General features: G+C 43.4%; 1 protein-coding gene across 1 annotated transcript in view; it reads right to left on the minus strand.

Annotated features, from left to right (window-relative positions):
• The window catches only part of DNAH3 (dynein axonemal heavy chain 3), a 594,186-nt gene that overhangs the window by 128,802 nt on the left and 452,164 nt on the right, over nt 1-13,220 (minus strand). Inside the window, exons 44-46 of the mRNA XM_075319752.1 lie at nt 11,941-12,064; nt 6,560-6,716; nt 3,925-4,068 (exon numbers count right to left, since the gene is read on the minus strand). Coding sequence (XP_075175867.1) covers nt 3,925-4,068; nt 6,560-6,716; nt 11,941-12,064 — 425 coding nt within the window. The remainder of the gene's footprint in view (nt 1-3,924; nt 4,069-6,559; nt 6,717-11,940; nt 12,065-13,220) is intronic.

Genomic DNA, 13,220 nt, shown 5'->3' on the forward strand with positions numbered 1-13,220 from the left:
GGCGATCTCCTTCATTTAAATGCTGCTGTCAAAGATGGACAGTGGCATCTAAATGGCTAACAGCAGCAAGTAGAGCTTAGCTCTGGCCGCTGCTGTTAGAGACAGATGTCGCCAATGTAACATAGCAAGCATCAACCGTCAACGCCTGAGCCCGATCCAACCAACCCATGAGCAAGTTGAGTTTTTAGGTTGGAGACACCTCATACTGCTGCCTGAGGCAAAATGCTAATCTTCCCTAATGGCAAAAGCAGCCATGCATTGGAGGATTCAACATGTCCATGTATTCAACAGATGACACAATGTGCACCACATAATGCTTCATTGCAACTGAGGTGTTGTTTGGTCGATCTATAGATTGGAGCTGATCACTTGGGGATCGAAGCAGCGGACGATCCAGTAACTAGATAAATTCTCTTGTAGGGTTCTTATGAACAAAATGTGATTGTTTAAATCAGTGTAAAGGGAACCTGTCATATGAAGAAACACTATTAACCTGCAGATATGGGGTTAATCTGTAGGTTCATAGCGTTTTGAACCTGCCCAGCCCCTGTACTTAGAGCCCCGCTGCCGGGAGGAAATTAATTTTATTACTCCATGCAGCCTTCAACTTCCAGTCATAGAGGTGGCGCCAATCTAAGTTCAGTCACCGCCCTGTATACTATACTGACCAGTAACTGAACCAATGTTGGTGCCTTCCCTATGACAGGATCGTGTGATTAGATAAATTCTGGTGTAGTATTGTTATAATAAAATGGGATTGTTCAAATCAAATCACCGGTCATGTGAAAAAATGCTGCAGATATAGAGTTAATCCACAGGATAATAGTGTTTTGAACCCTGTCAGTGTATAGTGATCAGTAGCTGTAACTGTACCCCCTGCACTGACTGACAGCCTCCTCTAATGCTGAGCTGGCTGTCAGTCAGTGCCGGGGGAGCAATTACAGCTGCTGCTCTACTGTATATGGGCAGACACTTGGCAAATGAGATTTAATGTTGATAAATGTAAAGTAATGCACCTAGGACGGAGTAGTCCTATAGCTGCGTATACATTAAATGGAAGTAAACTCGGGGCTACAGAACAGGAGAAGGACTTGGGTATTCTCATTACAAATAAGCTGAGCAGCAGCACTCAATGTCAGGCAGCAGCTGCAAAAGCAAACAAGATTTTAGGGTGTATAAAAAGAGAGATTAGATCCCGTGATCCCAACGTATTGTTACCCCTCTATAAATCACTTGTACGGCCACATCTGGAATATGGGATCCAGTTTTGGGCTCCACATTTTAAAAAAGACATTCAGAAGTTAGAGTCAGTTCAAAGGCGGCAGCTAGACTACTACAAGGAATGGAGGCCGCCCGTATGATGAGAGGTTGAAAAAGTTAGATATGTTTAGCTTAGAAAAAAGAAGAGATCTCATTTCTATGTATAAATACATGTGTGGTCAATATAAAGGACCGGCACATGACTTATTTCTTCCAAAGACAATACTAAGGACAAGGGGGCACTCACTGCGAGTGGAAGAAAAGCGATTCCGACAGCTAAATAGGAAAGGGTTCTTTACAGTTAGAGCAGTCAGACTGTGGAATGCCGACCACAAGAGGTAGTGATGGCAGATACTATAACAGCTTTTATACAAGGGCTGGATGATTTCCTCAGTGCACACAACATTGTTGGTTATAAGTGACTTAGTGACCAAATGTAGAACTGGTGGAGGAAGGTTCAACTAGATGGACCGAGGGCTTTTTTCAACCTATGTAACTATGTATATAGAGTGGTGACTGAACTCACACCGGAACCACCTCTGTGACTGGAAGCTGAATGCTCAATGAATTTTCTTCCACCCAGCAGTGGGGCTCTGTGCCGGCGTCGGGCAGGTTCAAAATGTTACTACTTACAGATTAACCCCATATTTGCAGGTTAATAGCATTTTTTCATATGACAGGTTTTCTTTTAATCAATATACAAACTGGAATACTTGTCTAAAACCTGTAAATATAACCATATTAAAATATATCCATAATGGCTACTTTAAAAAAAGCAGTAGGGGTTTTGTTTTTGGTTTTGCAACCCTTGATCATCATTAGGTGATCTAGCACTCTCCGCACTCTCTTATATATAGCGTAATTACTTACATGCACTTCACACAACTGTTTTATTTTCTCCACACTCCAACTAAAATGTCACTCTGCTTCCTCCTCTTCTGTGCTCTGCTATCAATCCCATGATGCATCAGCACAGCATGAAATGACCAGCTAGAGCTAGAACCTACCCTATGTGCTGTGATATCATTGTAACCATTGTGAATGAGCTAACGTAATGTAAGAGATCATAGTTCAGTCTTCTGACTGTATAGTAATCATCTAACTGTGTGATAACAGTTGTGTGATCATCATCAACTGTGATATTTGTTTCTCTCCCTCACGTGTGGTACATTCCACATAATTTCATCAAGAAATTCTGGTAACTGAGATGGTGACCCCCTGAAGATAACATAGGGGGCTCGTTATGATCTGACTGAGGGTAAGTGTGCTATGAATTTTTAGATCGAAAGGAACAACTACTTAAGATAATACTAGCTGATTTATATATAGTGGGAGGCTAGTGGCAGGATGGAGTGCTACTTTAAACTTTACTTTTTTTTTACATATGAATTTACTTTCAGAAAAAGCTGGGTATGATGGCAGCAAAATGTCAAGACAAGTGGGTTTGGATTTCTCCCAAACCTCTTGGCTTTTTACCTCCTGAATATCCTCTTACAGAGCGATAATAGAAAGAGGTAATGGCTACAATCACGCTCTGGCTGTTAGCATTATTAATCAGATTTTCCTAAAAATAAACAACATTTTATGGAGTTATTTCATGAAGACAACCCATTCTGCTCTCTTAAGCCCCCTTGACACGTCAGTGATTCTGGTACGTATGTGCTAGTTTTTATACGTACCGGAATCACAGACAAGGGATGATCAAATACCTCAAATATTCAGCTTCGCGAATATTTGCTGAATATTTAAATTGCCGCTATTCGACTATTCGTGAATATTCGATGCGCAATGTAAGGCTATGGGAAACCCTGAATAACAACTATTCGGAACTATTCGGGCTTCCCATAGACTTACATTGCGCATCGAATATTCGCATAGTGGCAACCTATTCGGAAAATATTCGCGAAGCCGACTATTTGAGGTATTCGATCATCCCTAATGCAGACCCATTAAAATCAATGGGTCTGCAAACATATCCGTGTTTTTTCACATACGTGTCAAGTCAAGTCCGCCCTCTTTGGCAGCACTGATGTCACATGGACCACACGCTGATGTGATCTGTATGACATGTACCGGAGAAAATACGTGTCTTTGACATAAAATGATTTTCTATACTTACCTGTCTCCAGCGCTGCTGTCTTCGGCACTGCTGTCACTTGCTTCAGGGCCAGCTCACCATGCTCATTGCATATTCACTGCACCATGGACCCGGAAGCAGCAGCAATGCCGGAGACAGCAGCACCATGGACAGCAGCTCCAGGGACAGGTGAGTAAAATGTTCCTCCTCTCTGTGTGCTAACACAGCACACGGAGAACACACATGTACCAAAATCACGGCACACGGAGGGCCATACGCACCTTCAACACGTCCGTGAAAAAAGTGTGTGTTTTTCCACTGAGATGTGAAAGAGGCCTTAGACATAGAGGGATGTCTCCAGCATGGAACCCCCTCTTATACCAGCCCAATAATTAAGACTGGCTCCCTCTCAGTTAGTCCCAGCCTATCCATGTATTACATGGCCAGTGATTTATCTGAATGACTGTCTGGTTCCCTGCAGCCATCATAGTAATATCATAACTCCACAGTTGGTGACATCACAATTCTGAGCCATCCTCCTTAAATTATATTGTTTTATACCAACAGAACAAATCATGGAACTGCACCTTGTCAACACTCTGCTTAAAGCAATTAGAAGTTGTCTCTTTGACCATATGGAAGAACGTCTGCCTGTCGTCAGGATCAACCAAGCGGTCATAAAACACACGGTAAACCTCGTGTATCCAAAGTCTAATTAATTTATCATTGTCCTGAAAAACAAAGGAATAACATATCATAAAGATATTACAAGATATTACAAGATGATGAGATGAGAAAACAGTGGAAGATGCTGATTTTGTAGCTGGACTCTGTCTCCTACTTGAAGATTGTCTCTTCCCCCTCAGGATAAGGACATGTACACCACTCTCCAAAATGTTTGTTCTCTCCATCATCCAGGACCATCTCAACCTAAGATGTTATCTCCAACCTCCAAGGTATCATCTCTTACTAAGATAACACCACCAGATGCACCATTTTGGGTATTTATGGTACTATTTCTCCTTCCCTCAGATCTTAAAGCACCACTCCAGTGGTTCTTTATATTTTACTGTTGGAGTGGTGCTTTAAATCTAAGTCATCTGACCCCCTGTTTTATACTCACTCTTCGGCGACTTTACCTTCTATCACCGCTGGTCAAGTTGGTCTCATACAGTTTGTGACCTCTCATAGACTTGGATTGAGAACTTAGGACTAGAGATGAGCAAACACGAATAGTAAAGTTCGGGGTTTGTACCGAACACGGACTTTGCAAAAAAATCAGTGTTCGGAGTTCGGGTGCTTTACGTATGCAGACCATTTGAGTGAGCATCGCTGTGCTCGGGAACGCTCGGTGCTCATCCCAGTGCGGAGCCGCTTGGAGTATCTGAATGGCTCTCACTGGGGGTAACAACAGCGTTATCAAATGAGAAAAAACCTGCCCTCTCTCCCCTGGAAATTTTCTGTTTATGGCTGGCTGTATGTGGATAGAGAGCCAAACTGCTCAATGAGTGACTTCCAATGGGGGTTCGAATCACGTCCAGGTCTCGAACTGAACTTTCTCTAAAGTTCGGCTGAACCAGCCAAACCTGAACTTCAACGGGTCTGCTCATCTCTACTTCTGACATAACCTCTGACTTACAGCGAGTTAGAAGTTGCGGCATAAGATGGCATTGCCAACCCGGAGCGATGATGAAAATAGGTGAAACTGCCAGAAGGTGGGTTCAAGACAGGGGGCTTAGATTGAAAGCACCACTCCAGAGCTGAAAAAAAACAAATTCTGGAGTGGTGCTTTAAACTACTTCTCCTACTCCACATCTTCTCCTCCCTTTAGGTATCATCTCTCTCCAAGTATCTTCTTCTCCCTTTCGCTTAAATAATATCCCCCATCAGTGTCATCTCACTCTCCCCCCTAGTTATAAACACTCTCCCCATTCATAGGTACTATTTATCCTCCTTTTCCCCCAAGTATAATTTGCCTCCTCTAACCCCCATGGCATCACATCTCCTTACTCTTCCCTCCCCAAGATATCATCTTTCTCCCTCCCTTCAGGTATTATCTATCCCTTTTCCAACCAAGTATCATGCCCTCCATTATCACCTTTATCCAGTATAACCTATCTTCCTCCTTGAGCATTTTCCCTGTCTACTATCATTGCCCCCTCATTAGCATCTCCTCCAGATGTCACGTGTGAGAGGATACAATCAATCCATCTTGTATTCTCAAAGAAACCATCTTCTCTTATAACTGAATGATGTCATAGGGCTCAGCTAACACTGATGGGAGGGAAAGTTTCACATTTCTATACACATCCCTGCAGCTCTTATTGGTGCATAATTCAGAAGAGTTATTTCTTTGTTTGAGGTACTATAAACTGGTCACATGATGAAATAAAGCACAAACGTTCAGTATACCACACAGCTTGTGTGCTATATTGATTTCCCTAGCTCTCATAAAATAAATCTTAATAATTTGGAGTTCAATAGGCATAGAAGGAGTGTATTTCACTCACACACCCCTCTATTATTATCTCACCTTCTTACCCCATTCATAGAAAACCACTATCTTACCCACATAGGCCACATAGAATACTACAAGAGAAAGGCCGGAGTCACACTTGGGCGTATCTCACGCAAGTCTCTCATTGCATCACCCGACATGGCTGCACACTCTCCGGACAGAAGCATCTCAGGCGCACAAAAATACATGCAGCCAACCCGCTTCTGTCAGGAGAGTGTGCTGCCGTGCCGGATGATGCGATGAGAGACTTGCGCGAGATACGCGCAAGTGTGACTCCGGTCTAAGAAGCAGCTATGTGCAACAGAAGCTCTCAGCAGCACAGGCAGGCAGCTCCTGCTGCAAGTACAGTGCTGCAAGTATAAAGATAGGCTACCATGCCAACATAGAGAAGACAATCGATTTTTATGGCAAGAGGCTTTCTATTGGTAGCATTGGGTCCCCTGTACCCCTACTAAGCTAAAGCTTTCTCAGCAACTCCCACAAGGCTCATAGATACTTGCTAAAGACAAAGGGAAAGCAGTCAACACATCTAGGTCCTAATCTAAAGACTGTGTTACCTTCTCTCCCACCACGCTTCCATGAGATATGAATAGCAGTCGGGGTTTTACCAGGAATAAAAACACAACATTTTTTAAAAGGGAATCACAGCTTGAAACATGCATAGTATAATTACACTAAACCATAAAATATTAATTCTGATTTACCTGTAGGTGAGTGTGAGGACACAGCAGCACGCCTCGCACAACCCGGGAGAAATCTCGTAAGTTAAAGACATAATGAGATTTGGAAGGAGTTGGCAGGAAATTTTCAACAGCTGTCTTGTAAATGGCCATAGTTGCTTGTATCATAAGTTTTCCTGATCTGAAACAAAACACAATATTTTTCTTTCAAATCACAATTATAGCAAATTTCACTTTTAGATAATAATAATATAAATAATATAAATAATAATAATAATAATCATAATAATGAAAATGTGAACTATTCAATACCAAACTTCTCTTAATATACTGAGCATAGACTTTAAAATATAGCTATAATTTTGGCTCAACTAGCTACTTGTCATGCGATGTTCAGCTGTGCACGCACTTGGTGGCACGGTGGCGTCAGACTCTGTTCACACTACAGAGTATGACAAGCAATCTGAGGCTTCAGAATTGTTCAGCCAGAGCCGGGCGTTGGCTGATTTAGGTTCACTGGTCTCCAGCCCTGCAGGAGTTAATTCCTGCAGAATGGTGAGCAGGTTCCCAATTGCCATGTGCAGCTGTCTACTCCCTGTTTAAGGCACGGCTTTCTTCCAGCATGCGCCGATAATAGCTTTAGCATGAGCTCCAGCGTTTTCGGTCTTAGTGGTGATCCTGTTTATAGGGATCTGTGTTGCAATTTTGAGTGGTGTGAGAGTTCCCCAATTGTGCATTTACTTTTTTCCCTTTCCTTTGTTCCCTTTGTACACATTGTCTCACCTGTATATTTTGAGTGTAGTGTGTACGAGTTTTCGTTCTCCCTTGTCCGTGTCGTTTCTGTGGGATCTCGTTATTGTATTTTTCAGCCCGTCCCAAGAGTGGGGGAGAAGGGGAGTATATTCAGAACTTGGACAGGAGTCAGGGTCATGCTGGGGGCTTGGACCTGGCTACCATCAAGCCTACCTCTGAGATAAGGGACAGCGCAGGGTCTCGTGTCTGAGGGTCCGCCTAGGAGCCCCTGTTCTGTGATTACATACCCTGTGACACTACTTTGCGCTCCAATCTCTGCACTAAGAAATTCACAACCTCTCCAACCGGATCTAGAGTAACGGTTTTAGCCGGCTGCTGGTTGGAATCTGTCTTCAAAGCTCTTACAGGAGTATAACCCATGAAAAGAGAAAAGGTATCCAGATTTTAAACATACAAAGTCTTCTTTATTTGATTCCGATACAGGGCATTACACAGCAAACAGTGGGCACATGAGTAGGCCAACTCAACGTGTTTCAAGTGTGTTCAACTGACTTTGTACAGTTAGGTCCAGAAATATTTGGACAGTGACACAATTTTTGCGAGTTGGGCTCTGCATGCCACCACATTGGATTTGAAATGAAACCTCTACAACAGAATTCAAGTGCAGATTGTAACGTTTAATTTGAAGGTTTGAACAAAAATATCTGATAGAAATTGTAGGAATTGTACACATTTCTTTACAAACACTCCACATTTTAGGAGGTCAAAAGTAATTGGACAAATAAACCAAACCCAAACGAAATATTTTTATTTTCAATATTTCGTTGCGAATCCTTTGGAGGCAATCACTGCCTTAAGTCTGGAACCCATGGACATCACCAAACGCTGGGTTTCCTCCCTCTTAATGCTTTTCCAGGCCTTTACAGCCGCAGCCTTCAGGTCTTGCTTGTTTGTGGGTCTTTCCGTCTTAAGTCTGGATTTGAGCAAGTGAAATGCATGCTCAATTGGGTTAAGATCTGGTGATTGACTTGGCCATTGCAGAATGTTCCACTTTTTTGCACTCATGAACTCCTGGGTAGCTTTGGCTGTATGCTTGGGGTCATTGTCCAGCTGTACTATGAAGCGCCGTCCGATCAACTTTGCGGCATTTGTCTGAATCTGGGCTGAAAGTATATCCCGGTACACTTCAGAATTCATCTGGCTACTCTTGTCTGCTGTTATGTCATCAATAAACACAAGTGACCCAGTGCCATTGAAAGCCATGCATGCCCATGCCATCACGTTGCCTCCACCATGTTTTACAGAGGATGTGGTGTGCCTTGGATCATGTGCCGTTCCCCTTCTTCTCCAAACTTTTTTCTTCCCATCATTCTGGTACAGGTTGATCTTTGTCTCATCTGTCCATAGAATACTTTTCCAGAACTGAGCTGGCTTCATGAGGTGTTTTTCAGCAAATTTAACTCTGGCCTGTCTATTTTTGGAATTGATGAATGGTTTGCATCTAGATGTGAACCCTTTGTATTTACTTTCATGGAGTCTTCTCTTTACTGTTGACTTAGAGACAGATACACCTACTTCACTGAGAGTGTTCTGGACTTCAGTTGATGTTGTGAACGGGTTCTTCTTCACCAAAGAAAGTATGCGGCGATCTTCCACCACTGTTGTCATCTGTGGACGCCCAGGCCTTTTTGAGTTCCCAAGCTCACCAGTCAATTCCTTTTTTCTCAGAATGTACCCGACTGTTGATTTTGCTACTCCACGCATGTCTGCTATCTCTCTGATGGATTTTTTCTTTTTTTTCAGCCACAGGATGTTCTGCTTCACCTCAATTGAGAGTTCCTTAGACCGCATGTTGTCTGGTCACAGCAACAGCTTCCAAATGCAAAACCACACACCTGTAATCAACCCCAGACCTTTTAACTACTTCATTGATTACAGGTTAACGAGGGAGACACCTTCAGAGTTAATTGCAGCCCTTAGAGTCCCTTGTCCAATTACTTTTGGTCCCTTGAAAAAGAGGAGGCTATGCATTACAGAGCTATGATTCCTAAACCCTTTCTCCGATTTGGATGTGAAAACTCTCATATTGCAGCTGGGAGTGTGCACTTTCAGCCCATATTATATATATAATTGTATTTCTGAACATGTTTTTGTAAATAGCTAAAATAACAAAACTTGTGTCACTGTCCAAATATTTCTGGACCTAACTGTATGTTTAAGAGCTGGATTCCTTTTTTCTTTGCTTGGATTATGCTGTCCATGCTGAGGCTGAATTCTGAATGAAGTGAAGCAGATAATATGGTGAACTGGACTTTACACTCATTTCTTATGGGAGTAGCTTGATTTCTTCATGTAAATAAAAGAATGAAATAGTGCCCAAAGGAATGTTTAAGCAGGTTTTTGATGTCTCTTATTTATCATTTTCATCAATTTTGCAAGGTCAAATCAGTTTACATGTACCCTTTAAAGCTCGTTCATCATGCAAATCTCTTGAATATTTTCTTTTCTCTTATGGAGAGTTACTATCTACACAAAATTTTGGGTATTGTTATCAAGAATTTTTTTATACACTGAAGCCTTAAAGGGGTTGCCCACTATTTCTCCACTTAGCATTTGCCCTTCCCTTCGGGGTGGTTTGATGTAAACAGAGTATGCAGTGGAAAAGCACAGCTCCGTCCACTGTAGCGGCTATCGAGTACTATAGCTCAGCTCCTACTCTCTTCAATAAGAGATGATCCGCGGTACGAGGCAGCAGCCACTATTCGCTGTTCCGCTCCATACACTTTCCACATTCGGCCACTGCAGGTTATAATAGCTGATCAGTGGCGGTACCAGGTGTCAGACCACTCCCCTCTCAAGGGCAGGTCATCAATATATGGTATAATTAGCTGACAATCCCTTTAACAAACGGTTGCAAAAATGAACTGTTCCAACCATTAAAGAAGTGAATATATAGAGTTGTGCACATGCATGACCACTATTTTTCCCCCAAACGGTTAGTAACTGTCTCACCTAGAGGGATGGAGGATGAGGACCCCAAATAGGCGGTAGTCAGAGGTAGAAATCACATCAATGGAACATTTATGGCATATTGTAATGCTCGCGGCCGGTGTACGGGCAGCAAGCGGGATTAGTGGACCCTCTGGACCACAGGGGGGACCCGGGCTTATCCTTTAGTAGGAAGAGCTTAACTTAGGGGCACTTTGCACACTACGACATCGCAAGCCGATGCTGCGATGCCGTGCGCGACAGTCCCCGCCCCCGTCGCAGCTGCGATATCATGGTGATAGCTGCCGTAGTGAACATTATCGCTACGGCAGCTTCACATGCACTCACCTGCCCTGCGACGTCGCTCTAGCCGGCGAACTGCCTCCTTATTAAGGGGCGGGTCGTGCGGCGTCATAGCGATGTCACAGGCAGCCAATAGAAGCGGAGGGGCGGAGATGAGCGGGACGTAAACATCCCGCCCACCTCCTTCCTTACACATTGCCGGCCGAGACGCAGGTAGGAGATGTTCCTCGCTCCTGCGGCTTCACACACAGCGATGTGTGCTGCCGCAGGAACGAGGAACAACATCGTAACATCGGTATTTCCAAATTCATGGAAATGACCGAGGCTACACCAATGATACGATTACGACGCTTTTGCGCTCGTTAATCGTATCATAAAGGATTTACACGCTACGATTTCGCCTGCGACGCCAGTCGTGCGTCACTTTCAATTTGACCCCACCGACATTGCACCTGCGATGTCGTAGTGTGCAAAGTGCCCCTAAGTGCCCACCACGAGACGGATGCCAGGTACCACTCCCAGGGCAGTAACTTGGACTGTGGCAACTGACCCCCTAGACAGGTGATGGACTCAAGTACAGGCGGGATGACTGAGGCAGGCTGGACAGCTATGTACAGACAGGTATGATGGGCATGGCAGGGACAGATAGGTATGGGAAGGCAGACTCAGGTATAAGTAACGGACACAGGGATAACGGAATCTGACAACTAGCTAGACATACAGGACACTAACACAATGTGTTGCCTAGGCACCTCCCCTAATGGGAGGGTGCCTAAAATACATAGTGCTTCTCAGCCATAGGCTGAGATCATTTCCGGGAAATAGCACAATAGCCCTTTAAGAGGAGGGCCGGTGTGCACATGGGTGTCTTAGGTGCACTCCTAGGAACCCTGTGCAGCATGTACAGGGCCCAGGAGGGGACGGAGGCAGGAGAGCATGTGGAAGGCCGCGCGGCAGCAGGGGAGAATGGGACCCCGCCGGGGAAGTGAGTAAGTTGGCGTCCCTGCAGGGACGCCAGGGCTTCACATATTCTGTGCATGTTGACTGGGTTGACAATTTAATTTCCTATCTCAGATACGTGAAGACACACTGGGGTAAATTTCATAGGAAGAACAGAAGTCAACGTCAATCACTGACTAAGACCGCCCACTGGACTCCTAAGGATAGAAAGAGAAAGTATGGAAATGAAAAAAAGACAAGTTATACTGAACCTTTTCCGATAAAATACAGTTATTACATAAGAAAAGAGTCAGAATAACTTGGATTTTATTTATTAAATCGATGTTGATTCTAAGCGTAGGAGTCCAGTGGGCGGGGCTTTCATGTGGTGGAAAATAAAGTATACAATTCATAACAAATACCTCAAGAATGAAATATCAAATCCTTTGCCGAAGTGCCAGTCCGATATGGAGCAAAATATTTTAGTCAATGTTTCGTCGTCAAAGGCGTTGATAGACACTATATTTAGGTGCCGAGTGAAACGACCTGCAAAAAATAGAGGAATGTCACAGAAGGTAAATAAATCAGTTAGGATTGTCAGGAAGAGATCTGTATATAGATCTATGGTATAGAAAACTCATGCCGACATAACAGAAGGAATACACTATAGGAAACACAACGCCCGCGTAGGAGTAATTGTTTTCCGCTATCCAGCCAATGCCCTAGAGGTTAATAGTCATCGCGCAGTATATGAATATAGTAAATGCTCCTGATTCTTGCACAGTCATGTGTCGCTCATCAAATAACTATTCAGTTCTATGAGGAAACTTTTGCAAAAAGTGGAAACAGTCGGAGGTCACGGAATAAATCATCTACAGCGCGCTCCATTATGCGGCTTGTTGAGAGTCACTTCTGCTGCGCCGCTGTTTACGGGTTTCATGTTTTTTATCTGAAATTGCAGATATTTTTGAGGCCGTTTGACTCTGCTCGCTGCTCAGTTCAGTCAGACACATCATACATACTAATCCGATCATAACAAGAAGCGGAGATGAAAGAGGATACTCCAATATTAGCTGTAGAAGGAGGAATATTACTGTTATACATGCTCCGGGGCCGGGCGAAGGCACCAGACATAGGACATCACAAGTTAAAGGGAATTTGTCACCAGATTTTTGCTCCGCCATCTAAGACCAGCATAATGTAGAGACAGAGACCCTGATTCCAATGATGTGTTACTTACTGAGCTGTGTGCTGTCATTTTGATAAAATCAATGTTTTTTCTGCAGTTATACAGAGCTCATGAATATGCTGGACTACCTGCAGCACGCCAAGTAGTCCTGTAATGATAATCCCCTGCTGATTAAACATTGATTTTTATGAAAACTACACAAAGCAGCCCAGTAAGTGACACATCGCTGGAATCAGGATCTCTGCCCCTATATTGTATTGCTCTCAGATTAGGTGGCAAAAACCTAGTGACAGATTCCCTTTAAGACTTTGGGGGCAGGAAGTAATCATGCCCTAGCATGAGATAATTTCATTTATTCCGGACCATCACAAATCACAAACTAAAGAAGATGAACTGCAATGTATTCTGCATAAAGATGTAGCAGAGTTCAAACTGTCATTTCATGTAACTGGTGAATTAGTTCTGTACAGAATTAGGTGTAAAGGGAATCTGTCAGCAGGTTTTTGCTATGTA

The sequence above is a fragment of the Anomaloglossus baeobatrachus genome, chromosome 7 (genome assembly GCF_048569485.1).
Source record: "Anomaloglossus baeobatrachus isolate aAnoBae1 chromosome 7, aAnoBae1.hap1, whole genome shotgun sequence".
Taxonomy (NCBI): domain Eukaryota; kingdom Metazoa; phylum Chordata; class Amphibia; order Anura; family Aromobatidae; genus Anomaloglossus; species Anomaloglossus baeobatrachus.